This window comes from Lasiodiplodia theobromae, assembly GCF_012971845.1.
Source record: "Lasiodiplodia theobromae strain AM2As chromosome Unknown scaffold_29, whole genome shotgun sequence".
Lineage (NCBI taxonomy): Eukaryota > Fungi > Ascomycota > Dothideomycetes > Botryosphaeriales > Botryosphaeriaceae > Lasiodiplodia > Lasiodiplodia theobromae.
In genome coordinates, this window is record NW_023336494.1 from 51,308 (window position 1) to 77,660 (window position 26,353).

General features: G+C 58.2%; 10 protein-coding genes across 10 annotated transcripts; 6 read left to right on the plus strand and 4 right to left on the minus strand.

The window, feature by feature from the left end:
• Positions 1–3,290: 3,290 nt before the first annotated feature.
• On the plus strand, positions 3,291–5,578 carry LTHEOB_8846 (Transcription factor cys6; the record flags this gene model as incomplete). Its single annotated transcript, XM_035518368.1, has 4 exons — positions 3,291–3,488; positions 3,565–4,430; positions 4,486–4,848; positions 4,900–5,578. 4 exons carry the CDS (start codon positions 3,291–3,293, stop codon positions 5,576–5,578), a joined length of 2,106 nt encoding a protein of 701 aa, XP_035369745.1.
• Positions 5,579–7,310: 1,732 nt separating this feature from the next.
• LTHEOB_8847 (NOT2/NOT3/NOT5 domain-containing protein) lies at positions 7,311–9,057 on the minus strand (the record flags this gene model as incomplete). Its single annotated transcript, XM_035518369.1, has 6 exons — positions 7,311–7,382; positions 7,444–7,588; positions 7,653–8,101; positions 8,155–8,686; positions 8,772–8,916; positions 8,970–9,057. 6 exons carry the CDS (start codon positions 9,055–9,057, stop codon positions 7,311–7,313), a joined length of 1,431 nt encoding a protein of 476 aa, XP_035369746.1.
• Positions 9,058–9,851: 794 nt separating this feature from the next.
• On the plus strand, positions 9,852–10,674 carry LTHEOB_8848 (Ribosomal protein L47 mitochondrial; the record flags this gene model as incomplete). Its single annotated transcript, XM_035518370.1, has 4 exons — positions 9,852–9,990; positions 10,043–10,209; positions 10,366–10,503; positions 10,555–10,674. The coding sequence occupies 4 exons, from the start codon at positions 9,852–9,854 to the stop codon at positions 10,672–10,674; spliced, it is 564 nt and encodes a 187-aa protein (XP_035369747.1).
• A 375-nt stretch (positions 10,675–11,049) lies between these two features.
• On the plus strand, positions 11,050–12,832 carry LTHEOB_8849 (Rab GDI protein; the record flags this gene model as incomplete). The annotated part of the gene is made up of 8 exons (XM_035518371.1): positions 11,050–11,095; positions 11,154–11,178; positions 11,228–11,287; positions 11,341–11,368; positions 11,423–11,768; positions 11,824–12,375; positions 12,427–12,684; positions 12,744–12,832. The coding sequence occupies 8 exons, from the start codon at positions 11,050–11,052 to the stop codon at positions 12,830–12,832; spliced, it is 1,404 nt and encodes a 467-aa protein (XP_035369748.1).
• A 304-nt stretch (positions 12,833–13,136) lies between these two features.
• LTHEOB_8850 (Srp receptor beta subunit) lies at positions 13,137–14,123 on the minus strand (the record flags this gene model as incomplete). Its single annotated transcript, XM_035518373.1, has 2 exons — positions 13,137–13,820; positions 13,920–14,123. 2 exons carry the CDS (start codon positions 14,121–14,123, stop codon positions 13,137–13,139), a joined length of 888 nt encoding a protein of 295 aa, XP_035369749.1.
• A 545-nt stretch (positions 14,124–14,668) lies between these two features.
• On the plus strand, positions 14,669–15,978 carry LTHEOB_8851 (Oxidoreductase; the record flags this gene model as incomplete). Its single annotated transcript, XM_035518374.1, has 3 exons — positions 14,669–14,731; positions 14,953–15,253; positions 15,314–15,978. 3 exons carry the CDS (start codon positions 14,669–14,671, stop codon positions 15,976–15,978), a joined length of 1,029 nt encoding a protein of 342 aa, XP_035369750.1.
• An 879-nt stretch (positions 15,979–16,857) lies between these two features.
• Positions 16,858–17,819, minus strand: LTHEOB_8852 (uncharacterized protein; the record flags this gene model as incomplete). The annotated part of the gene is made up of 2 exons (XM_035518375.1): positions 16,858–17,584; positions 17,698–17,819. 2 exons carry the CDS (start codon positions 17,817–17,819, stop codon positions 16,858–16,860), a joined length of 849 nt encoding a protein of 282 aa, XP_035369751.1.
• Positions 17,820–18,505: 686 nt separating this feature from the next.
• Positions 18,506–20,451, minus strand: LTHEOB_8853 (Vacuolar protein-sorting-associated protein 36 protein; the record flags this gene model as incomplete). The annotated part of the gene is made up of 4 exons (XM_035518376.1): positions 18,506–19,330; positions 20,012–20,101; positions 20,155–20,290; positions 20,351–20,451. The coding sequence occupies 4 exons, from the start codon at positions 20,449–20,451 to the stop codon at positions 18,506–18,508; spliced, it is 1,152 nt and encodes a 383-aa protein (XP_035369752.1).
• Positions 20,452–20,805: 354 nt separating this feature from the next.
• On the plus strand, positions 20,806–22,499 carry LTHEOB_8854 (SAC3/GANP/Nin1/mts3/eIF-3 p25 protein; the record flags this gene model as incomplete). The annotated part of the gene is made up of 3 exons (XM_035518377.1): positions 20,806–20,857; positions 20,918–22,226; positions 22,277–22,499. The coding sequence occupies 3 exons, from the start codon at positions 20,806–20,808 to the stop codon at positions 22,497–22,499; spliced, it is 1,584 nt and encodes a 527-aa protein (XP_035369753.1).
• Positions 22,500–24,046: 1,547 nt separating this feature from the next.
• LTHEOB_8855 (Protein kinase activator) lies at positions 24,047–26,214 on the plus strand (the record flags this gene model as incomplete). The annotated part of the gene is made up of 4 exons (XM_035518378.1): positions 24,047–24,055; positions 24,155–24,250; positions 24,415–25,158; positions 25,216–26,214. 4 exons carry the CDS (start codon positions 24,047–24,049, stop codon positions 26,212–26,214), a joined length of 1,848 nt encoding a protein of 615 aa, XP_035369754.1.
• Positions 26,215–26,353: the final 139 nt, after the last annotated feature.

A 26,353-nucleotide genomic window follows, 5' to 3' on the forward strand; every position in this document is an offset into this window, starting at 1 on the left:
CCTTCTCTTTCGAGTCTTTATTTTTAACAACGTCACCCAGCTTAAAACGTACCCCGAGTCTGTTCTCAATGCCAAAGGCCCAGGTCGCTCCCTGTATGGCGCACGTCTCGGTCCAACGCCGTAATTATTTTGCTTTTTCTCTCTTGGTTCGTTGGTTTGTGGCGTCTGCTTTCCCTCCCAGACCGCGGAATAATGCCCTAAATTTGTTTCGGCCGGGCCTCATTGGTCTAGATGCGCGCTGTTCAGTTTCTTAAGCATGCATCCATAAGACCATCCATTGTTAGCACAGGCCAACGGTGTGAACGGTCATTTTGATGGCATAACTAGAAAGGTAACGGCGCGGTTTCGGAGCTGAAGAACGCCGTGAAATCCGGCGTGTCTGTTGTGGAGCTTGGATAGGAAAATCTTGGGAGGGGTTCGTACACGAAGGAAGAAAGGGGCGCCGAGCGGACTACGCGTGAAAAGTGCCGCGATAGGTAGAGAAGAAAGCTAGGGGTCACGAATAGTGTACTTCCTTCCTTAAACCACTCTGGTTTCCTCTCATGGTTCGCTGTGTAGCCTTCCAATTGCTGACTCGCAATTGAACAGCGGACGAGTCATAATGACTGCATCTTGCATGATCTCCCGGACGCTACTGTTTTGCATGGCAGTAGCCTCACCCACTCGCTAGTGCCAATGTCAATGGGGTAGCGTGCAGAAAAATAGATGCGCCAGCCGAGACATACATACCACGCTTCGCCGGTTAGGTCCGAGACGCGCGCGCCTGAGATCCTAGGTGGTGTAGTGCGAGCACAAGCAGTGGACAAAGTTTCGTCAAACAACCTCGGGATCGGCATGTTCCTTTTTCCAAAGTATGGTTCTTGTGATACCAACTCCGCAGGGCCGAGTAAACGAAGAGCCGTCCATACGTACCTGTTGCCCATGGCGCTGGAATCTTGAGCTAACTGCTGCAGCGCACCCCATTTCGCAATTGATCCAGTAAGCTTACCCTAGAACGGAAACAAGTCGAGACATAGGGCTTAGGCCAAAAGGAAGGCGGCAGGGAGAGAAGGAAGTAGCACCGGAACACGCGCCTAGCTCCGACAGGTACACGGCAAAATGTTCCGGCTTGAGAGAGCGATCCTTGAGTTCCAGCCCTGCAGCCACGCGAGCCGTTGAGATCGAAGAGCCACAAAATGTGGCTTGCCGTGCACCACCGTTTGACGGGTCATTGGCTCGTTCCGGGATGCATCTCATCAGGGCCGGGCGGTCGGCTTCCAGGGTGTTCCTTCGCGGTTCCAAGTAGCGGTCTGTCTGGGGGTCGCCTTCACGCGGTACACTAACGGCTGTTTTCCAACGTGGTCGCAGGCCATCAAGGTGATCTCCGTGGCCGTAAGGAGGGCAGCAAGGAGGCGCGGGAGCACAGCAGCACAGACGCGCGCATAGAGCGGATGACATTGTCGCAGTTGCCGCGGTGCGCGTGAGGTGCAGAATGCGGTTGCTCAATTGATGCGCTTCAGCTGGCGGCGCAGGTTGCAGGCGCTGTTCAGGCTGAGGGTGAAGCAGCGGTGGTCGGCGCTATGTCCTTCAGGGCGCGTGATTGGCTGCAGGGCGTCTGGGGCAGCGCTGGTCGCTGGCTGCATTGGTGTGTGCGACAATGGGTGGGTTGTGATGCAATATCTTCAGGAGATGGAAGGGGCCGTGCGCGGGACGGGGCAGGCAGATTCCCTGTCGCTGGCGTGCAGCGGGAGATGGAGAGTGGAGACGGCGTGGGTGGTGGAGCAGGCGCGGGATTCGGAGGAAGCAGCTATGGGCAACGGCGTATGCGCGCATGGCGTGAGGTGCAGGCGGGCTGGACGTGTGCCGACCGAAGCGGAAAGGGCGCAGCTGCCTTGCTGCGTGCTGGTGGGAGGAGGCGCGACTCTGGCCTGGGGTCGCACGGCAGTTGCAGTCTTCAGGACGGCCGTGGTGGGGCGTGTAAGCTTAGCCATTAGCAGCGCCGGGAGCCGGGGCGGCGGGGAGAGAGCATGCTCTCCGCGCGTGGCTCGCAGCCGACGTCCGCAGCGTGGCCGATCGGCGCGTCGGGATCCGCGGCGGCGGCGGGAATAAGGCGGACTCCTCAGCGCGCCGGCCGCGGAATCGCTGGGCGGGCGGGCGGTGCTGGCTGCGCGGTGGTGGTGCTGGCTAGCGGTGCTGCGAAGAAAGCCATATCGGCGGCGGTGGGACTCGCAGGGAGCGCGCACCGCATCGGCTGCGGCCGGCGAAAACAGCATCTGCGAGCATGAGAATGCCATCATGCGGCGTTGACGGCCGTGTCCCGCGCGCCTTGGCGTGCCCCGTTCGCCAAGTGGCAGGCTGCGCTCCCCCGGCCGCGGTCGGCCAAGCGCATGCATGCAGACGTCAACCGGCTCGCCAACGACAGCCGCCGGGCGAGCCTCCGAGCTCGTCGCAGCGCTCGCCCTACCTCCGCGCGACGCGGTGCGGTCCGCGATGGCGCACGTCGCCACGCGACGAGCCTCATCAGGGGAACCATGGGCGGTGCAGAGATTTTCGAGCGGCGCGCGCGCTGGTGCTTCCGGCGCCGGTGGATCCCAGCTGGGCGCGGCAGTTGACACCCATCATTAGCGGCCAAGGGCGGGGAGACTGCCCGCGCCCGATCGAGATGCTGCCTGCCCGTTGAGAGCTCCCGTGCAATGCCATGCCACAGAAATGCGACAGCCCTCCCCCCGCCGCCTGCAGCAGCCGGCCTGCCTGTGGCTGGATGCCGCCGCAGGGGCTGCCGCGATGCCCTCCGTCCAAGCCTCGAGAAACGCTTCTCCCGTGCCCGTGCCGAGAGATGCACTGGTTGGCCGTGAGAAACCTCCGCCGGTGCAGCGCCCGCCATCGTCGCTCTAGGTCGCCTCTCGCACGCTCGCCACGGTCCGTCCGCAGGCGTGTATAAAATGGGTTTTGCCTCCGGCGGCCCAGCCCAGCTCCCGCCTCTCGGGGCCATCTCGCTTTGAGACGTCACGTGAATTCCACGGAGATTCCTCCTCTTCCCCGACCTTTCGTCACATTTGCTAGCTCGAGCGCCTGGGTCAAGAATCCGGCCCTGGCCCTCGCCGCGTGCACGTTGCGGCTGATATAAGGCCTCAGAACATCCTGAAACTTTCCCGCCGCCGCCTGCCCCATAAGTCGCCGTCAGCAGAGCCCCCTTCCAAACCAGGCATCGTTTCCAAACGCTCGCCAAAAGGCTGGCACGCCTCTCGTCCGATCGTCCTGGGAACCTCGTGATTCCGGCGACCTTCGTCCCCTTCGGCTCCGAACTTGACATGGCCGCATTTCGTGAACTGCGCCCCTCTTCCGACCACGTTCACCCCGAAGAGGCCCAACCCTCGTCAGCGGCCAGCAGTGAGGCTGGCGGCACCAATGACCCGCACTCGGCCAATCCCACCAGGGTGAGGAAGCGCAGGGCCCCAACCCACGTGTCTCAGAACGCGTGTACCAACTGCAAAAGAGCCAGAGCAAAGGTATTGCCCCCCATCCTTTCCGCCGCATCCGCCTCGCCGTCAGGAGGCCGAGCATTGATTGACCCGTCTCCGCTAGTGCGATGGACAAGAGCCGGAGTCATGCAGCAGGTGTCGGACGCGTGAGATGGGTGACCAATGCCATTATGAGGTGCACGTCAAGACGGCCAAGGAGGAGATGGTCCGTAGGATCAAGAGCCTCGAGCAGCAGAATGCGGAACTCCTGGGTTCGGTCAAAGAGAGAGACGACCAGATCGAGGCCATTTTCGAGGCATTGAGAGCTGACGAGCGCGGCTCTGAGGTCATCGCACGGCTGCGAGCCGGGCAGTCCTACCAGGAGTTCGTTGCCTGGCTTGGTGGTCCTTCTGTAGGCGACGATGGACGGTCGTCACCGGGTTCCGAAACCAGCATGCCGGATGTCGCACAGGATTACGACGAAGCGACGCGGATGCATGTCGGTTCGCGGTCGCCAGATGGCGACTCCCGCTCGCGATGGACTTTTTCCAGCCCCCAACTGACGGATCATCTCATCGCATTGTTCTTCACATGGGTGCACCCCATCCACATGCTGTTCAGCGAATACCACTTCATGAAAAGTTTTAGTGACGGCGACCGTAACTATTGCTCACCGGCTATGGTCAACATGATGTGCGCCATGGGCTGCCATTACCACACCGATCGGTCCGGCGACGCAAGACAGACCAAACTTCTCCAGAAACGGTTCTTTAACACGGGCCTTGCGGAAGTTGCAAAAGAGGATCCGAAGTCGTTGACAAGTGTGACGACATATGCGCTCCTCTTCCTGGTCGAACTGGGTTCCAATCAAGCGCGAAATGCGTCATCTCACTTGCGGCTGGCAGCCGAGAGCCTCGCTGCATTGAATAGAGCCGCTTTCGCCGCAATTGCCACCGAGATAACAGAGAGGGGCATCCATACTCTATGCGCGTAAGTTCAGTGCTTTGGCGATGATCAGTATTCAGTAGCTAATTTCTCGCTGAAGACTCTGGGTGTCACTCACATACCAGAAGCCTATGTCGGCGCTTTCCACGTCCCATACACTCAGCCCGGCAGAGATTCTCAGAAGCGATGGATATTGGCAACCGTATCGCTACTTCCAGGACAAAAGAACACGACAAGTTCCGAGCCAGGCGATTGCAACAGCCGACGCAATGACGAGACTCGGGCAAATAATACACGATATGGTCGGGGTGTACTGCGGACGTGATGACAGCGTAACGGCTCGTTCTGTGATCATCTTGTGCCGCCGGCTCTACGATTGGAAGCGAAGACTCCCAGTTGCGCTCGAGGTTACCGGCGACGGTGTGCCGCTATCACACCCGCTGCCGCACGTTCTCTCTCTTCAGTGAGTCGCTGCGTTGCGACAATTGGAGTACGGTTGCTGACCGGTCGATAGTATTCATTACCACGTCGCCCTCTGTCAACTGTACCGGCCGATACTCGAGCTTGCCGACCTCCCAGAAACCATTCGAGCACAACTGTTCGGCATCACGATCTCAAGCGCGCTGGAAGGCCTCCAACTTCTAGAGCGGTACAGGAGCTTGTACACCCATAGGTACCAGAGCCCACTGCTGGCATTCTGTGTCATTCACGTCTGCGAGACGTTGCTGCGGGCAGGCAGAGATCAGAGGCGGGTAGTGCAGTTCGCTTTCGAAGCCACCCATGAATCCCTTGCCGGGTTCGCTTACGTTGGTCCTCTCCAATTCATACTCTGCCAGACGGCAGACGAAGAGGGCATCAGTTTGCCGGATGATGTTCGACAGCTGATGGGCGGACGCACGAGCTACGGGCCTGAGGAGATGCTTGACGCGTGTGAGAGAGTAACGTTTACGCAGCCCTACCAGGTGCTCCGACATCGCGTGGACCGTAACCTAGGGGTTGAGTTCGAACGAGAGTGGAAGCAGGCCTTTCTGGTCGAGGCCCATGGCGCAGCAGGGACCAGCCAGTGGGTCGGTGGAGGGACGGGATCGCGAGAGGCTGGACTAATGGCGCAGCGGTCCGAATCAACCAGCAGCTCTGCGTCCGGTGGCAGCAGCGCGCGGTCGATGCAAATCAACTCGGTGGTCAATCCGTAATAGCTGATACCCTTTAAACTCTTTCAATTTTCTTGGACTGCTTCCAGAAACGCAGTGGACGTATGCAGCCGGATGGCAGCGAAGGCGCGCGGGAGCGAGGTGTCAGCATGGGGCGACGGGCATCGAATGAGGTCAGGCTCTCGAACGGCTGTGGGGGAATGCATAGGCTGTTTCCGATGGCTTGGCCGCCTCTGATCGAGGCTGATGGCTTCCCGAGCTTGCGGGACTATCACCACTAGCGGGCCCTCATTGCTCCTATCGGGCAGAGCAGCACGGTGCGGCACAGCCGTATCGAGAAATTCCGTGGGAATCGGGCTGACTAAGGCTGAGACGACGACGGCGACGACGGTGCAGTGCGGTGGACAGACGGGCAGTGTGACCGCGGATGCACCAAGGTGGAGAGAGTTTTATGGGAGGAGAGAGGAAGAGGAGCCAGCTAATTGCAAGCGCGCTGGGCGGCCGGATGAATCTCCGACGAGGATCCGCGCACAGCACGAATCGGGAAGCAGCTTCCACCTACTTCCCGCCCCAGCACACGTCCCGGCCACGAGCTATCACTCCGGCTCTTAGCCTCTCCGCTGTGGACACAGCCTAGGCCTTTGTACGTGTGGCGATTCGAAGTACACTTGCGAGTGCGTTGCGTCCACTGAGCAGCAGCATCCAGCCGGCCCCTGATTTGCCCGATGCCTTGCATCCCCCGTCTGCCCGCCGTTGCTACCTCCGCTCCATGCCCTTGTCATGCTGCCCGTCCTCTGATCCCATCGATCGCGTTATGCCCGCCTTCATCTCTACTGCCCCTCATCTGTTCCCCCCGTTTCGCCCCCTCCAGCTTCCCTTGTCGCGTGCGGGCAACCTTTTCCCGCCAGGGCTCAGCACACTTCGTTCGTATCCGGACACGAAACACTGCCCAGGTTATGCTTAGTTGCACTGCCGGCTGTGCGTTGGGACGAAAGTACCTGCAGTGTGTCGGCATTGCACATGCAGCCGGAAAATCAATTGGCTCGCAGTCATTCGTCACATGCTGCGAGGGCATTATTGCCCTTACTTGTGTACATGCATTTCCATCAGAAAAGCGCAAAAAGCAACGATGGAGATGATGCCAAATTCCTTCTTTCCGAGAGGGGATATCTGGACATACGTACCCCTCCCCATCACGATGCATAGACATCGCGCACATTATGACGGTGCCCGCATCCCGCGGGTCGCGGGTAGCGCGTGGCATGCGTTTCGACTCAAGCAGTATTACGACAGCCGTGCGTCTAAGACACATCCATAAAGCACATATTGACATTCAAGTCATCGTGGAAATACGAGAAATGGTTTTCTTGCAATTCTTTTGCAACTATGGCAAGTTGAGCATTTCAGCAATGGCCTCCCTGGGCGTGAATCCATACCAGGAGCATACAGCAAAAAAAGATCGGGTGAATGTAGCCCCATGACTCAAGGCGCGGACGCTACGGGGAACGCAGACCCGCAGGGATTTGAGGATACCTGACAGGCTGCTGCCTACCCCGCTTGAACCCGAGTGTCTGTCTCCATTTTTGCAGTTATCTTTAGTACATCAGTCGTTTGAGATATCGGGTCCATTGCCAGAACCCAATGCATGATTACCCCTCTAGAGCAAGTCCCTGGTGTTCTCCGTAACCTTTGGCGCTGTTGGCTATGTTCGCTGAAGCCGATATCACCACAAAGTATCGGGCCATCGATGCATGCAGCAAGATCCAAAAGCGTCTTAAAGAGCTGCTGCGGGCTGTGTGGTGCCAAGCCTTTGATCGAGTTGATCGTAGTGCAGCAGGAGCTCCCGCTTGAGCAGATTCGCCCGTTAGCATGCTTTACAGCGCACTAGAGATTGGTGGACCACTTACCCTCTCCCTCCTCCAGTTGTTGACATCGAAGAAGATGTAGCAGCCCCGCTCCGACTTCTCACTAATGCGCTGCGGCTGCGGGAAGCTAGTGTCCTTCATCATCCATTGCCGGAGATCCTTGTGCCACCTCCAATCGCGATTGAACCTACGTCATCTATTAGCATAGATCGAGGCATCGGTCCGCCGTAAAGCCTTTTGCATCCACTTACAGCTCCTGTGCAGCAGCCTCTTGCAGGATGTCCCTAGGGTACTGGTAGAAGATCGCGAAGAGAGTCTCATCGGAAAAGCTTGGCATTTTCGTGTGCAACGGAGGTACGTTCGTGACGGTGTAGGCAGCAGGTAAGCTAAAGTCAGGGATAACCGGACGCGAGCCAGCTTCCGCGAAAGGCGAACCGAAGGTAGGATACAGAGGAGAGTTGTCAGGCCGGTTGAGATCCAAACCCAAGACAGTCAAGTCTTGGCCTACAGCAAGGCTGGAGTGGTCTTGACTGTCGGGTGGAATCATGGCGAGCAAGCCGGGAAGTCCGAAACGGTCGATTTCGCTCATCTGGGACAGGCGCGTCTGCTCGGGATGGGAGATGGAGCCTGGTTTCGAAGGCGGCTGAACAGGCTGGCTACCAAACGAGGTGGTGCTGGCCTCCCTAGCTCTTCGCTCCGCCTACTCAGAGGTCAGTGAACAGGCATTACTGTCATCATCGGCTTAGTACTCACAGCGGTCCTATCATCCCGCAGCACGGTGCCGCCTATCCTCTCGCTCACGGAGTCTTGCTGGCTCTCCACAGGGCTGCCCATGCCGTTGCGGCCTTGGTGCACACTGTTGCCAAATGGACTACCCCCACCTCCTCCATATGCTGCGTTCTGAATCATGCCCGTCCGCCTATCTTGGCCCATATCTCCTCCACCGCCGCCTCCTAGAGGCGGGAACTCTTCAATGTTCACCTGTTGCTGTTGCTGAGGAGCTCCCGATAATTGTCCGACGCCAGACTGACCGCCAAAGCGATAGTCATCCATTGCGCCGCCGTATTGAGAATGTGCCGAAGAAGGCTCGTCCTGGCTCCGCTGTTGGTGCTCTTGCTGCGGCCGATTTGCTTGCGCGGAAGGGGGCTGAGGAGTGGCGCCTTGGCCTTGCACGCGTTGCACTGGTGTGTGTTGGGCCGTCCTGATGTTCGGGTTAGACCATATCGCCTGGGCTTGGCTGTTCTGCTGTTGCGTCTGAGGAGCTCCGGAGAGGGAGGGAAACTCCCTAGAAATGCGAGATCTTTTCGTTAGTCGACTTCTCCGTCGCATTCGCAATTATTCATGAGGGTGGGTCTTGAGGGGGAGCATACGAAGGATCCAGAGGAGTGTGCGACTGAGACCCGCCTCCTATCGTCTGGGCAAAGCTGGACATGCCCGCCGCGTTGCGCGACTGGACACCCGAAAGACCAGGTGCGCCTCCCATGGGACCTCCAAACCCCCAACCAGACCCGTTACCTACGAGTAATGCGGATTAGCCGCCGATCGCTGAGAGAGGGAGTGCATTCTACCAAGCTTGCCGCCTTGCAGCCGGCCAGATTGCAAAGGTGCACCACGGCCGGCGCCTGTCTGTTGCTGCTGGAACATGCTGCCAGGCATGTTGCGTAATTGTTGCGGCCCTGCTCCTATTTATTTTACCGCGTCAGCATCAATCCCTGCTCTTGATATCGGATCCGCCGAGTCGTGGTGTTTGCCATCGTCATGCCCTAGGCCCCATGCTGGGAAGCAAGGAAGGCTGGAAATTTCAGATGCCCGGGCATCGCGAACCTCAGAGCTTCTGGCGGCGATGTGCACGGCGACGGTCCAGCGTTGGGTGCAACAGGAGCTTTGCGACGAGCGGAGGGCGAGGCAATGCGGCGGGGAGGGTCGGGCAGCGGTCGAGGGGACAAACCTGGCCGGTTCATGCTTGCGGGGTGAGACGACCTGCAGCGGTGCAGCGCTTGTGTGTCGATGTAGGTATGGCGGTGTTCAAGGAAGGTGCGCGGCGTTGGAGTCCGGAGCAACAGGCGTTGTTGACGTTGCTGGGCGCGGCCTTTGGAGGCGGTTCGTTCTGATGCGAGGCCCCGGCACTTGCCAGCCCGGCGGTTGCAGTTGCGGATTTTCCGTGCAGCTGCTCGACCATCTTTCACCCAGCACCGCGTCTTCCAACCCACGCCCCGGCCAATTGACCCACAGCGCGAACTATTCTGCGCGTGCCGTCCACCATGAACGTCCGCTCCGTCGCCCGCCTCTCGCTACACGCTCGGTCTGCTGCAGAACCGTTCCTGCCGTCACTCGCCGCTTCTAACTCACACCTCCCGATAACTCAGCACCGATGCGTCCACGATAGAAACAAGAACCGCGGCGTCTCTGCACTAAGGAAGACTGGCCTTCGCCCGCGACAGACACTTGCCATGAACAAGGAGAAACTCCCTGTCCCCAGGCCCGTAGCCCAGCGACCCAAAGCGCCGGTCCATCCAGACCATGGCCTATGGCAATTCTTCAATGCAGACAAGAAACTACTCGCAACACCCGAGGAGGACATGGCATTCGGTGCGAGATACAGATTGTCACGGGGATAATAGCATGGGCTGATCTTTTGCAGGCCGGGCGTGGACAGTGCAAGAACTACGGCAGAAGTCGTGGGAAGACCTGCACCGTCTTTGGTGGGTCTGCGTGAAGGAGCGCAACCGTCTCGCGACAGCGGCCTACGAGCGCAAGCGCATCAATGCAGGCTACGGCGAGTATGAGGCAGAGGCGCGAGATAACGAGGTACGTCACACTGCAATGACCGCCATCAAGCACGGTCACCCCAGCTTTGCACGGTCTCGTATTCGTGCAATATTGCACGTACCAGAATATTGCCTAAATGGGACCAAAGCTATCTCCCCAGGCGAAATGGGCTTCGCTGACGAGCCTCCAACATAGGTCAAGCTCACGATGCGTGCAATCAAGCACACGCTGGCGGAGCGGTGGTACGCTTGGGAGAATGCGCGGCAAGAGGCCATGAACGACGCGGAGATCGACCTGTCAGGCAATGGGCCGGCTTACAGTCCTGCTGTTGAGGTACGTGTAGCCCATGCACCCAATGAATCGTGTGCTGACGGAAGGCGAAAGGACGCGTTCCAGAGCGAGATTGAGGAGAAGGTTGACGAGGAAGCTGTGGCGGATGCGGCAAAGAACAAAGCGACAAGACAACGACAAGGCGAAGCAGGATCTGGAGCGCAGACGGAGTAATAATTGGGAGCGGTGCCGCACGGAGGGCGGGCGGGGCGTACGGCGATCCGCAGAGCAACCCCGCGAAGGTCACGGGGCTGCGAGCGCATCTGGGAGCGCGAGGCGCGGCGGGAAGCTGTGTACATCATTTGTAGAATACCAGTTGTGGCCTGTCTAGTTGATTGTGAGCTGATGGTGCGGGCGGCCTTCAGGGATCTTGGCGTCGAGGGCGGGCCGCGCAGCAAGCACGAGCGGTGGCTCAAGCTCGCCGCCCCCCCTCAATTACCATTCACCGCCCACGACCACCGGCGCACCCTCTTGAGCCGACTCCTATATCTTGCACACCCAATCCTCTCTTCTCCTCCCTAAGCCCATTTTCACACAACATAGCCCATCATGGAAGAAGTCGCCCCCGAGTATGATGTCGTCGTCCTTGGCACCGGTATGCACTTACCCCGCGCCAGCTCGCTGCCAAACGGACAGCTAACACGGAGATACAGGCCTGACGGAATGCGTGTTGTCTGGGTACGCACACTTTGAGATGATGCTTGGAGCATCTGCTAACGGCCCACAGTGTCCTGAGTGTGAAGGGCAAGAAGGTCCTGCACATGGACCGGAACGACCACTATGGCGGGTGAGCTGGCATCCCTGAGCCTGTATAGCAGCAAACGTACTGACAACTGGCAGTGAGGCTGCGTCCCTGAACATTGAGGCGGTACGTTCCCGCATCCCGAACCCCGCAACCCCGCTGAATGCTTACGCCGAGTAGATGTTCAAGAAGTACGGCAACTACACCGAGGGCGAGAAGCCGTGGGAGAAGTACGGCCGCGTCAACGACTGGAACATCGACCTTGTGCCCAAGCTGCTCATGTCGAACGGCGAGCTCACCAACATCCTCGTCTCGACCGATGTTACCCGATACCTCGAGTTCAAGCAGATTGCTGGCAGCTTCGTCCAGCAGGGCAAGGGCCCCAAGGCCACCGTTGCCAAGGTCCCCTCTGACGCTGGCGAGGCTCTGCGCTCGCCGCTGATGGGTCTCTTCGAGAAGAGGCGTGCGCGTAGCTTCCTCGAGTGGGTTGGTTCCTACAAGAAGGAGGACTCCGCCACCCACAAGGGTGAGTTGCCATTGCCCCGCAATCCTTCTTTCAGCTGGAACGCTAACGCCCCCAGGCCTGAGCATCGGCTCCTGCACCATGAAGGATGTCTACGACAAGTTCGGCCTCGAGGACTCTACCCGCGACTTCATTGGCCACTCCATGGCTCTGTACCAGACCGACGAGTACATCAACGCCGCTGGCGGGGCCGACGAGACCATTGAGCGCATCAGGCTCTACGTCAACTCGATGGCTCGCTACGGCAAGTCGCCTTACATCTACCCGCTCTACGGTCTCGGCGAGCTTCCCCAGGGTTTCGCTCGTCTGTCCGCCATCTACGGTGGTACCTACATGCTCAACGCCGATGTCGACGAGGTCCTGTACGAGGACGGCAAGGTCGCTGGCATCAAGGCTACCATGAAGGAGAAGGACGCCCCCGGCGAGGGAATGAAGTTCACTACCAAGTGCAAGAAGATCCTTGCCGACCCCAGCTACTTCCCCCAGAAGGCCAAGCCCACCGGCCACCTTCTGAAGGCCATTTGCATCCTCAACCACCCCGTTCCCGGCACTGAGGACTCCGACTCTCTCCAGCTCATCATTCCCCAGAGCCAGGTTGGCCGCAAGAACGGTACGTAAAACTGCAGATGCCGCCAAAACACTGCTAACTCGGGTCATTCAGATGTCTACGTTGCCGTTGTCTCCTCGGCGCACAACGTCTGCCCCAAGGGCTACTACATCGCCATCGTCAGCACCATTGCTGAGTCCGACAGCAACCACCACCTCGAGCTCGAGCCCGGCTTCGAGCGCCTGGGCAAGATCGAGGAGAAGTTCATGGGCCCGCCCATCCCTCTGTACGAGCCCATCGAGGACGGCACCAACGACAACGTCTTCCTCTCGAAGAGCTACGACGCCACCAGCCACTTCGAGACTACGACGGGTAAGTTCACGATTACTAAGTCTGCTTTAGCGACTCGAAGTGCTAACGTCATATTGCAGATGACATCAAGAACATCTACAGGAGGGCCGAGGGCGAGGACTTGGTCGTCGAGGGCCTGAGGGAAGTCCAGGTCGCCGCGGAGGAGTAAACATCTTTAGGGGTAAAGGGGTCATAGGGGCTGGCAGCCATAGAAGAATTAGGATGTACATGGAGATCATAAGACTGCCAATACTCCAATAGGGAATCAATTTTACGTCGCATACATAATCAAACACGATACCTATCAGTTGAGAAAAGTGACGGCTTTCGCCTTCTCATATCGCCCAAGCTTCCATTATTATGACCACGTTTACTCTCCGACTCGGAGATTGGGATATCATGCAATATTACATACCCCTTTTTTTGCCGACCCAGACCGTTCCATCCGAATTTCTCAAAAAAAAAAATATTCCTCACATCTGATGAGCAATCCACTCCCACCAGCCTTTGACGTCGGGGCCATCACCATCTTCTCCCTTGACGCTTCCTCCCACCACCTCCACGGGCACGTTCATCTCCTCCATATGCTTGAACTCGAATTTGCTCTCCCCACCTAAACCAAGCCATTCGTGATCCTCGCCCACGCTGTCTTCACTCATGCCGACGTCTAGGATGCCCTTGGCCCGAGCAATCCGTACCTTCTCAATCTCCTGCTCGAGGTGCGCGCGCACCAGCTGAGGCGGCAGCGCGGTGAACAGGTCGAGCTTGTTGGCGGCGATCAGGACGGGCGTGACGGCGGTGGCCTTGCTCGTCTTGGCGCTGGTGTAGCGCTTCTGCAGCGTGAGCAGGACGTCGTGCAGGAACTCGGCGGCGTCGGACAGGCCGGCGGGCGAGGCGAGGGCGGCGGCGTCGACGAGGAAGACGACGCCGCGCAGGTTCTTGGCCGTGGGCGCGGCGAGGGCCGCGGCGAAGGCGCCGCCGCGCAGCTTGCCGTGGCCGGGCGTGTCGGTCAGCGAGAGCTGCCGCGTGCGGACGTTGGTCGGGTCGTTGACGCTGCGGTAGCGCGCGCTGAAGGGGACGAAGGCTTCGGGCAGCGCGAGGATGCTGCGGTGCGAGGTCTGCGAGGGGTGCGTGGCGAGGGGACGGCCTGTTTCGAGCTGTGGTGGACGGTGAGTGGTTAGTTGATGATGCAATTGGTGACTGTGCCTTTTTTGGTGGAGAGGTTCAAGGTGGGGATTTTGCGCGCGTATACGTACAGCTGTGAGCAGAGATGTCTTGCCCGCGCCGCTGGGCCCAGCGAGCACGAATGCGGCGGTGTTGATGGGCGTCCGGTGGCGGTATAGCCACAAGTGGAGCAGTAGCGGCAGACCAAAGGCGACGACTAGGGTGAGCAGAAAGGTGCTCAGATGGGCGTCGAACAGCTTGGTCAGCCAGCTGTCCGGCTCATACCACTCGACCATGGCTGCTGGGGGGCGGAGTCAAGCGATGGAGATGACAAGGAGGTTGTGGCGAGAGGTGGGGAGACTTCCTCTCTCCGAACAGCCCGCGGGTTTTGTACTGCGTGGATGCTGCGGTCTTCGGAGCTGGCAATGCGGTAGCTAGTGCAAGGTGTCGACGTCGGTGCGCCGGGCGGTGAGCGGCGGTGGGCCGTGGGAAAATGGCCTGCTTTCCCGCAGGCTGCTTCCGCCTTCCGCTCTGTTCTTCACTCTTGTTGGTCGCGTCTAGTAACTGTTTTAGACCCCTCGTGGCTTCATTATGGCGCGGGATTATCCCGGCACTGTTGAAACACGACGTAGCTCATGCTGGAATTCGTTTGGGCACGCATGCGACGGAATGGACGTACTTCACAACCGCCCGAAAAGGAAAGCAGCTAGCTTTTACTGACATCATTTCTCGTCATGATGCTCCCTTCGCTTTGCACGCGATGAATATTTTACGTTGATTCCCATTTCTTACGGGAGCCAGATCAGAAATCTTCTTTTCCTGCACGCAGAAATATAGGACCATGCCGCTTCTCGGTAACAACACGTTTGATCCCAACAAAGACATTCCTGACCTTACCGGCAAGGTACACTCAACTTCTATTCCTCCTATATCTACTCACTATTAGCTGTAAAATCATGCGTGATTTTACAGTAAAACACATTTGTGAAGCTGGGGCTTCAATGACTCCTGCATCTTTTCCTTTATCACCTTTTTTTTTTAAAAAAAAAAAAAACAATCAAAACAACATTACACTTGTTCTACTATAAAGCGCTTGGAAATACTAATACTTATGATTCCTGCTAGATTTATGCTGTCACCGGTGGCTCGGCTGGTATCGGTTTCGGAATCGTTGCCCATCTCCTTCAGCACAATGCATCCAAGATCTATCTGTTGTCCAACAAGGAGCAACATGCAGAAGAAGCCCAGGAAGAGCTCAAAAAATACGGCGATACCACCAGAGTCGAATGGAAGAAATGCAACCTCGAAGACTTGAAAGAAGTTGACGCGGTTTCGAAGGAGCTCTCGCGCCTGGAGAAGCTGGACGGCCTGATTCTTAACGCTGGGTTGGGTGTAGGCGTCTACAATGAGACCAAAGACGGCATCGGTAAGTTATGATCAATGAAGCCTCTTTAGTTCACATCAGCCGTTTACAGCCTCCGTATAGACTCCCACATGCAAGTTAACCATATCTCTCAATTCCACCTCGCCATGGTCCTCCTCCCACTCCTTCAGCGCACACCCGACAGTCGCCTTGTCCTTCAATCGTCCGAAATGCATAAAATGGCCGACGCATCGATGAAGTTCGCCTCTCTCAAGGAGATCAACACCGACATTGGCGCTACCAAGCTCTACGCCCGCACAAAGCTTGCCCAGATTCTTTTCGTGCGCGCACTTGCCCGCCACGCCGCTAAGAACGAGCTCGGCTTCCGCCAGCAGGGAATGTCGACCGGCCCGTGGATCATTGCCACGCACCCAGGTGCCGTGAAGACGGACCAGCAGGACCAAGCGGCTGAGGCGTACGGAACCATGGGCAAGGTCGGTGTTGCGGTGGTGCGGCCGTTCATGAAAGATCCGGTCGACCAGGGGTGCCGCTCCGCGTTGTTCGCAGCGACGAGCGAAGATGTGATGCGTGAGGGGATGCAGGGCGTGTACGTCGTGCCGGACCGGAAAGTGGAGGAGCCGAGTGACTTGGCGAGGAATGAGGATTTGAGTGAAGCTTTGTGGCTTTTGACGGAAAAAGTGCTGATGGATAAGATCGGTCCACTGAGCTACGGGCCAGTGCACATTGATAACCTTGCCAAAGAAGGTTTACACGGAGCGAGGGAGTAAAATTAAAAGCCGAGAGATAAGCATATCATGCGAGTATGAATGGTACAAGCACTGAAGGATAATATGTAGGAGTGATAAGCAAGTCTTCGCGTAACCTCACTTTCGGTCTATGACGGGGATGACCTATTGCATGCGGTCTATTCCCACAGACAGCTTGTGATGAGGTTGTCAAGTCGAGGTTCGAGGCCGGCTACAGAAACAGGAAATCCTCATCGAATTTCGTCTGACTGACATTCTGCTTCACAGAAGTTTAGTTTTGCTGCTTAAAAATGGGTATTAGAGCCAAAGGCTAATGCGGAGAATAACACGCTCTCAGAACTGGGGCGACTATTGCAGCACCACGGTATGCTTTAGTAGAAAATAACTTCAAGGCAATTGAAGCTATCGTTTAGACGTAATGTATAATTGTAGAAATCTCGTGCAGTCACTGGATACACTCATCGTATCCTACTGAATTTCGTGTAGTGTACGGTATGGACTATTAGATATTAGGTTTTGGGAGTCTGTTGAGTCATTATCATCCTGCTCTGCCAACTCAAGCAGGGTATTCATGAAGCCCAAGAGTAACACCTCAACGCCAGTCTAATTATGCTCTCATCTCAAGATCAAATATGCAAAAGACAAAGTACGGAATGGAGCAGTGTCAATCGGTACCCAAAATTGATCGTCCGACCGTCGTAGCTCATACCGTAAAGTGGTAGATGCGTGCGCCGCATTTTGCTAATGGTGGTCTTGTGTAAGCAGGCTGTCATGTGCTGCCAATCCTGGTGATCATTCCCCCTTTCCCTCATCGCCTAGAAGAAATCGGTCTATTGTCATGCAGACGCAAGCGATGCCAATGTGGTCACGGTCACTCATTGGCGCACTCCGCACACGCGTTCACTCTAACCTTCCCATCAACTCTCTCCTGACGCGCAGATTCACCACGCCTCCACACCCGAACGCCGGCACAATCCTCGCCATTCTCGCCAAGCAGCTCATGCCCCAGTCGCTTGTGACCTTGCTCAAACGCTGCGCGAAGCCAACGCCGGGCGAGCCGCGCGGACGATTGTATAGGTCCAGGCCGAGCAGGTGCAGCGGCGTGCTGAAGATCTGCACCGCCGCCGGCGCCACGAACTGCGCCGTACTGGCCGCATCGACGTGCTTGCGGAGCGCGTCGCCGAGCGCGCCCGTCGTGCGCTCGATGCGGGAGGCCAGGGCGGGGGCCAGCAGCGGCGGCACGTTGAAGCTCGCGAAGACGGTCAGGCAGTCGCGCAGTGCGAAGAGTGCGTACGTCGCCGACGGCACGGGTCGTGGTGTGGAGGTGGTGATACCAAACATCCGCGTGAAGCGGCTGTCCTTGTACAGGCAGAGCGCGAGGTTGGCGGTGCTGGTTGCGACGAATTTGGGGGCGCCGGCAGTAGTAGTAGAGGCGGGCGTGGAGTGCAGGACGGAGGTGGTCGTGTCGAGGGTGTTGGCGCTCAGGTAGGTTCCGGTATAGAGGGTAAAGATGAGGGCGAAGGGACGGGAGAAGATGTAGGTGTGCGGCCGCAGAAGCAAGGTACGGAGAGAGGTGAGAAGGGAGTTCCGGAGGGTGGTGCGGCCGGAGGCATTTTCGATGATGGCTCTATGGGAGGCGGGTTAGTTGTCTTTTTCGTCAAAGTCATCGTGGTGGATGGACATGGGTTGCTGTGCCGTACGCGAACCAGAGTGGCCTGATTTCCCCGGATTTGCACTTACCGATCGATAGCCGTTACGACGGGCGCCACAAGCATACCCGCACTGGCTGCCGCCGTGCAGTCGACGCCAATTCTCCACCCCAAGTTTTTGGTATTCCACGAACTGGCTGCTGTTGTTTTCATTTCTGGTGTTGTACCATTTGCGTCTGCAGCGGTGGAGACAGGACGGGAGGGTGAAGCAACGGCCCGCTGGTGATCCGCATCTGTTGCGTATCTTGCCGAACTGTGCATTCCTGGCGTCATCGGCGGCTGATGATGATGCGGCGCACTGCGATAGCTGTCGGGTGTCTCTCCTGCTTGCGCTTCTCTCATGTTGTCTTCTGAGATTTTGGGAACAAAAAGGTAACAGCCCCCAGGGGCGAGAGGTAAACTGATGCCTTAATGTACGGAACAGAAGACTGACAATCAGGCACGAGGGGCGCGGGTTGCATTGGTAAAAGGTGCGCTTTGAGAAGCTGCAGTGCTTCCCAAGCCACATGAATCATGCTCCTGTGCCCGTGTTTAAGCGGCCGATATCGGCCTGTGCCACCAATGTCTGGGACCAACTCGCGGGGAGCAATGCCCGTTTAGGCAAGCCTTCTCTCCCTGGTGTTCACAACGGTCCAGATGATGGAGAAATCCCGCGGAGTACTCTAATTTCGAATCGATATGCATCGTCGTGAGCAATATAACCATCTGCGACATTTGCTCAGAGGCTAGATTAGCCGCATGCTCGGGATCATCGACACATATGACACGTCCTGATATTTTACACCTTGGTTCATTCCAGAGCCGTACTTGCATTCTCGCGATAGACATGCATGACTACGCTATTCTTCTCCCGCAGCATCCTCCACACGCGGTAATTGCACAATCCAGTTTTCCCAGAACTTGATGCCATCCAGCCCTTGCTCTCGGCAAAGTACGCCCTTCTCCTCGGCCATCTCAAGCTCCTCTGTTGCCACACCCACACTCCAACCAAACCACTCCGCAGCCTCTTGCGCTGTGACTCCCCGTCCATATGTTTCCCAATCCCAGCCAGCTTCTCCAGGCGGAGCAGCAGTATGGAGCTCCTGGAGCCAGCTAAGCAGACTGGCTATCGTCTTTTCGTCTGTTCGATCGCGGCCTTGAACGACGAGAAGCCCACTCTTGAAACGCCGCAGACGAACTGGTAGCTTGAGTTTGTCCCACATCTGAGCGGCCTTCTCGAAGTCTGTGGGGCTCACCAGCTCAACACCCCCTCGAGCTCGGTTAAAGACGGCCCAGAGATCCACCAGGCTCATGATCCCACCCTCACGCTTTAGGATACCTTTTCTGTCGTCTGTCAAGAACTCTGCCAAGTTACGCGACAGCTCTGAAATATAGAGCGTGTCTGAACCGGAGCCCAGCATATCTTTTGTCGTGACCAGCCCCAATGCAGAGGCTGACTGGGCCAGAGCTGCGTCGGCTTCGGAATTTCCGTTCCCATTCAGATTCGCTTGGCTGGCAAACTGCTCCGCCAGAGCTATAATCTCCTTGGCCGAAGTCATTAAAGCCTCGAGGTCCTCAAAGGCACTGCCGATCATGATCTCATTGTTCTGACGCTGCTCAATGCCGCGACGCTCAAGACCTCCGATCCCGACCGCTTTGTTTCTGATCGGCAGATCACCAGAGCTCTGTGATGGCGAAGAGCTATCGATCGGCTTTGGGATAGGAGGGGCACTCTGCAGCAACCATTTCCTTTGTAGAAGAGCACCTTTCAGCCTTTCGAAAAATATCTTTTCTCCACCCGCACGGAAAGAGAATTTGATGCACTCTGGCACATCGTCGCCGATAGGGGCGCCACTGAGGACCGGTGCCGGCGACTCATTTCTGTGTATTGGGGAATGATTAAATTCCGCACGCTTGTCTACGGAGTTGACAAGCGAAGCACCACACATCTCGCAGCTCAACAACGACGGATGGTTTTGGAACGTGCATCTTGGACACTGAAAGGCAGCGGCTCCAGACGAGGTGCCGTTAATCCGCGCGCCTGTTGTCGAACCCCCGTACTCCGATGCACTTTGGCTGACTGGTGACTCAGCTTGGACTTGTCTGTTTGCTGCGATAGCGGCTTTGATAAGGTGTACAAGCGGAGGCTTCAAGCCGCAAGCCAAGCACGGCGGTAACGGCGTGTTGGCGTTTGCCAGCGCAGGGTCGAAGTTTGATGGCACAGGGTTTGAAAATGAGCATATCGGGCAGACCCATGTCGCGGAAGCGCTTGGAGGGGGTGCAGGTGCAGGCGGTAAGGGACGCAGAGGGCTGCCGTGGCGTGGCGGTGTTGAGGAAGGGCTGTACGCCGCGCTGCTGCTGCTAACCGGGGCTGGACTGCGGGTCGCCGCGAGATTCGGGCGTTTGTTGGGCTTGGGGTAGACGGTGACTTTGGGCGACGACTTCAGAAAGCCGGCCTGTGTTGAGAATCAGTGCGCTTGCTTGCCTCCCCCACGCTTGGGGCGCATACATAGAACTCAGGGCGCTCAACGTCCTTCAGGTTGACGGCGACCGAGAATTTGCGCGGCTCTTTGTTGTCGACATAGCAGACACGATGTGAAGTCAAGTAGGCGTGGCCATCTTGGTAGTCCGGGATCTTGTATTTGCTGCAGAGGCCGCTATCAGCTTCGCGGCGCACAGGCGAAGCTGCCTGGAGCTGCACTCACCCTTCGTACAGGCCAACAGCATCCTGCACGAACAAGAGCGTCTCGTCCGGCAGGAGCTCAGGACGCAGAGCAGTGGTGAGGTCAAGGCGGTGGAGGAACATTCAGCGAGCGCATGGGTGCAAGCGTGGTGCAGCAGCAGGTCGGCTTGCGCCCCGCAGGTGTAGGCAGCTTGGATAGTTCCGTCATCAGGCCGAATGGCTCCTCACGTGCGCGCTATGTCCCGTCCTCGGGCGGTCGGGTCTGCCAGCGCCGCTCGCGGCTGCTGCCACTTTGCACGAGCGATCCGCCAAGCCAGTAAGCGACTGCTCGTTTAAGGCGGCATTCCACCGACCGCCTCACCTCCCTCACTACCACACCCCTTCCCCCAGCCTCCTTTCTCGACCAACTCACGGCTTTTCGTCGTCTTGCGTACCCTTGCTTCTGCCCTCGTTGCTCGCTCCTCCAGTTGCAACGCCATGTCTGCCTCTGTGCCATGGCGCCAGCCGCCCGGCGCTGCGGCCATGAATCGTAAGCCAGACGCGCTCCGCGACACAGAACACCCGTTACTCACGCGCCGCGCCCCTCAAGCCCCAGCACCTGCTTACACCGCCGTTCCTGCTCGTCGCGCCTTTGCCCGACCCGAGCCTATATCCTCCACGTCCCCATCCCAACCTCAACCCGCAGCAAACTCCGCACCGCCCAAGAAGGTCGAATGGCCTCCTTCCGTCCGCGAATATGTTCAACGCTCCTTTGCCGACCTCTCTGCTGTCCCTAGCATCGGCCGTAAAGACATTGAAGACACGCTTAAGAGGGTCATCACCGAAGCCACCGAGGCCAACATGCTGTACCAAATCGACTGGGATAAGCATCCCCTTCCCCAAGAGATCATCATGACCCGGCGGAACACGGCCACAAATGTAGACAACTTGCCTTGGAGGAATCAGTCGACCCCAGAGAAGAAGATGACGGATGCAAATGGCGCTTTTCCGAAGAAGCGCAAGTCTCCCGATGCGAACCACGATGCTGACGATGACTCCCTTCCACCATGGCGGAGAACTAACAAGAGAAGACTTGATGACCGCAGCGAACCCCCCACCTCGCCCGGCGTAGTCCGAAGCCTGGCAGACCGAATGGACAAAAACCACATCACCCCCAAAGGACTTCGCGACAAAGGACTCAGTAAGTACGACAACGATGCCGACAAGATCGAGAAGCGCCAGCAACGCTTCTACAGCGGCAAGAGCTCCCCGCGGCCCTGGAACACCTCGCGCGACGACTCGCCCGCGGATGCCAACGACGGACCGGTTGTGGGCACCTGCCAAGACCTGGAAAAGCGATACCTTCGTCTCACCTCAGCACCGAAGCCGGAGGCCGTCCGCCCGCCGAACGTCCTGGAGAGAACATTGGAGCTCCTCAAGCAAAAGTGGAAGAAGGAAGGAAACTATACGTACATCTGCGACCAGTTCAAGTCGCTTCGCCAGGACCTGACTGTGCAACACGTCAAGAACGAATTTACCGTGACAGTGTATGAGATCCATGCCCGTATTGCTTTGGAGAAGGGGGATTTGGGTGAGTATAATCAGTGCCAGACGCAGTTGCGTGCACTGTATTCGCAGAAGCTCGGAGGGCATCCGGCAGAGTTTCTGGCATACCGCATTCTCTATTTTATCTATACGCAAAATCGAACCGATATGAACGAGGTGCTGGCCGATCTAACCCCCACAGACAAAACACAACCAGCGGTCAAGCACGCTCTGGACGTCCGATCCGCTCTGGCTCTGGGCAATTACCATAAGTTTTTCAGATTGTATCTTGACACTCCGAACATGGGAGCGTACTTGATGGACATGTTCATTGTGCGCGAGCGACTAGCCGCCTTGGCTAACATTTGCAAAGCGTAAGTCCTCACCCTTTTGCTGCTCGGAATGATGCTCATGGTCGATGCAGGTACAAGCCCAACATCAACATCAAGTTCCTCACGGACGAGCTCGGATTCGAGTCTTACCAAGATTGCGTGCAGTTTCTGTGTGACCATGGCGCTCAACAATTCTTGGAGCAGAAGAAAGATGACGGTAGTGTGATTTTCCATACGCAACCGCAGTCGGCGGCACTCTTCGAACAGCTGAAAGCGGGAGCTTTCCGCCGGGTCGACATCAAGGGCCAAATATGAAATGTCGCACTAGACCGGCCCCATCCTCGCTCTTCCTGCCGTGCTCGGGGAGTCTACGCGCCGAGTATTCGCAACAGTGGCTTCGGAGCCTCCGGTGGCCTTGTAGTGTCTCACCAGAATGCGAGCGGTCACATGCGTTTACCCGTCGCGTCTGCGTGCGTCCACTGCGCGTCGAAGCGGCCCCCTTTGAGGGGGCGCCTAACGGCAACTGCATTTTTACTTCTTTTTTTTCCTTCTTCTCTATCATCTATCTACCTTTTCATCCGCCACGTTCAGGGCTACGACTGCGATTCAACCTCTTGGCGTCGCCTCGCCAGCGATCTTCATTTGCACGGGGACCGAGATCTTTGGCATTTGAAGAAAGTTTCAAGATTTAGCTTTCTGGCGGTGACAAGGAAGCTCGGCGGCGATGGCGAGTCAGACGAGGGTTCCCGTTTCGGGTCGGGGCGCGGTGCGACTGGTGAGGCGTAGAGGAGGGATCCGGATGAGGGTGTGGCGTGGAACGCTCAAAGGATCGGCAACGGCAGTCTTTGTTCGGAACAAGGCCCGGGCGTTGCGAACGTGGCTATGCCTGTCGGTGCGTCAATGCGGACGTGCAGGAGCTTTGTCCGGGCGGAAGGCTGCATAGCCGTTGGCGAGTGTCATGCGGGCTGGGAGGCATGCGGAATGACAAATGGAGGCGTCTTTGGCGGCAGTTTTGAGTTGATGGCTTCTTCGGGCTCTTCGCGTGGTGGTTTCAGCGGCGGGGTGCCCCAGGCTGTGGTGCTGAGTAGTGCAGCGCTCCCGACATCCGGCGCTGCAGCAGGCGGCGAGCGCTGCCCTTGGCTTACAGCCGAGCGGCGCAGGTACAGCGGCGCGGCATGGGGAGGCGCGGGCGTTTGGGGATTTGATTTGCACCTCCGTAGCGGAATTGACGTGTCGCCTAGCATGGCTCTCTCCCCTCCAGTGGTTTTGCGGTAAGGCTGATTGCGTCGCGCTGGCAGGCGCTGCGGAGCCCGGCGGCGTGGGCGTGCTGGGAACGCGATCGCCAACTGCTGCAGCGGCGGCGCACAGACGAGCGCATCTGGGGCCCTGGCGCCTCCCCGCCGCGCGCGCTGACGCCTTGGGCGCGCAGTCTCAGGTTATTACGCGCCTGGCAGCGCAAGCGGAGCCAGCTGCAATCTCATTGTTCGCTCTGGTGGCGCGCTGCCACGAGGTGTCGGCGGTGCTTTGGGCCAGGGTCTCCCACGACGTCCTGACGTGCACGCCATCATTCCAGCCCGACGCACCGCAGCCTGTCGCCCTCCTGCTCGCGACCCGCCCTCTGCTCGCCTGCGCGCCCGCGCTCTGCTCCCCGCCGCCCCCAAGCATTCGCTCGCCTGCGCCTGACCAGCGAAGCACCGATCGCGACCAAGCTCCGGCCAGGGCGCGCTAAAGCGATTCCTGGAGCCTGCCTGCGACAACACCTGCCCGTGCCAAAACCTACCTGCTCCCCACCAAACAGCAGCCCTCGAGCAAACGCTCTCTGCCTCTCGCCGCGCCGCGCTGAGCTGCTCTAGCCGTTCGCAATGGTCAAGGTGAGCCCCTCGGCCCAGCCCCAGCGCACCCCGTGGCCCAACCGGTGGACCCTGCCCGCAGAATCCCGCGAGCGCTGCGCTGACAAGCCGCCGTTCTAGTTCCGGAGATCGCTCAAGAGCGACAAGGCCGACTCCAAGCCGCACCACATCTCCATCCCGCCCAAGGACGCGATAGCCATCGTGCCGCCCAAGAAGGTGCGTCGTGCTGCCCGGCCCCCGAGTGCTGCTGCTGCCCGGCGACGCAACGCCCCGCCCTCCGCGTCACCGCGCGCCCGCCGCCCAGCCTTACGAGCGTCCCTGTGCCCGCGCAGTCATATCGCCGAAATTGCCACTCTCGCTAACACGCAGCGTTTGCGCAGGTTATTAAAGCCCTCTACGACTACAGCGCCCCCGACAGCGACCACTACCTCAGCTTCACCCAAGGCGACTTCCTGCACGTCGTCGGCCGCGAGAACGACCCCGACTGGTACGAGGCATGCAACCCGCTGCACGGCTCGCGAGGACTGGTACCCGTCAAGTACTTTGATACCGTCGGCAAGACCGTTCGGGACAGCGGCAGCTCCCTCCACGAGCTCGTCAACCTCCACAGCGCCGGCCACGACAGCGGCTACGCCGAGAAAACTTCTGCCGAGCACGATCTTTTCCCCAAGCCCGCGAGGATGAGCAAGTCGTCGATGAAGGGCGGCGCCGGCGCCCTCGGCGGCACCGGCGCCATGGTTTACGGCGTCGTCATGTACGATTTCAAGGCCGAGCGCCCTGACGAGCTGGAAGCGAAGGAGGGCGAGGCCATCATCGTCATCGCCCAGTCGAACCCCGAGTGGTTCGTCGCCAAGCCAATCACCCGCCTGGGTGGCCCTGGCCTGATTCCTGTGTCCTTCATCGAGATCCGCGACATGTCCACCGGCAAGGCCGTCCCCGATCCTCATGAGGCCGTGCGCGCCGCCGGCGTCCCGCGCGTGGAAGAATGGAAGAAGATGGCAGCCGAGTACAAGAACGGTAGTATTCCGCTGGGCAAGCTGGAGTCGAACTCGCAGCAGACGCTGCAGCAGGGCATGGAGCGCATGAGCGTCCAGAGCCGGAACGGTCAGAATGGATACGCCTCGGTAAGTCCAAACGAGTTTCCAGTTCGCATGAGCTTGAATAGTGATCGGCAAAAACAGTCCCACTCGCGCGCAGGAAGCGTTGCGGCCGCCAACGGCGCCTACCGCCAGTCCAACCAAGCCGAAGCCCGATTGCTTGCGCCAATCAACGCCAGCGTTCCCCGGTACTGCTTCGCCAACGACATCTTCTGGTTCATCGTCGAGTGCCAAATGGAGGATGGCTCTTACTGGGAACTCTCTCGTCTCTACCAGGATTTCTACGACCTCCAGATCAAGCTCATCAATGCCTTCCCGCTGGAGGCAGGCCAAGTCGAGGGCGTTGAGAGGACTCTGCCCTACATGCCTGGACCGGTTACCTACGTCACCGACAACATCACTAACGGTCGCCGGGCGAATCTGGACGATTACATCGTAAATCTGCTAAAACTTGGACCCCATATAACCCGCTCCGAGCTCGTTTGCGAGTTCTTCAAGCCCAAGGAGAACGATTATGAAATTGACCCCAACATCAGTGCGGATGGCTACAGACTATCCGGCGCATCCCAGCAATCCACCGATCCGTCTGGTGGCGCTTCGAGACAGTCTTCCAGCGGAAATCTGCAACAAAGCCACCATTCGCATAGCCAGTCACAATCAGGCTACAGTCACCAGCGCCAGACTTCTAAGGCTCAATCCTTGCACCCCGTTCAGCAGCACCCTAGTATGCAGCGAAACAACAGCTCCATGACGCAGGGGTCTGCTTCTTCTGCCGGAAACAGTACCCTCACGGGAACGGGTGTTGGTGCTCACAAGATCAAGGTCTGGTTTGAAGAGGACAACTGCGTTGTCATCCGGATGCCGGCATATTTCCGTTTCGCGGATTTATACAAGAAATTGCAAGAGCGCCGTGCGTTGGAAAGAGGTGTGAGCCCACAAGAGGTGGCTGATGAAGCGCTCCTGGTTGAGTACAGGGACGAAGCCGACGGCCAATATTATAGTATTGGAGACGACGAGCAATTAGAAGACGCGATTGCGCGAAGCCCGAAGCTTGTGCTGTGGGTCAGCGCCGCCGCCCAGTAGCGGAGAAGTCGAGGCGCTGCACCGCGAGGTTAAATTTGCCTCGCATGCACCGGCGCTGGGAGACCGCAATCGAAGGGCCACACTTCTCATCCGGAAATAAAATGCCGCGCCGGAGAAGGGATGGACGAAACAACAGAGC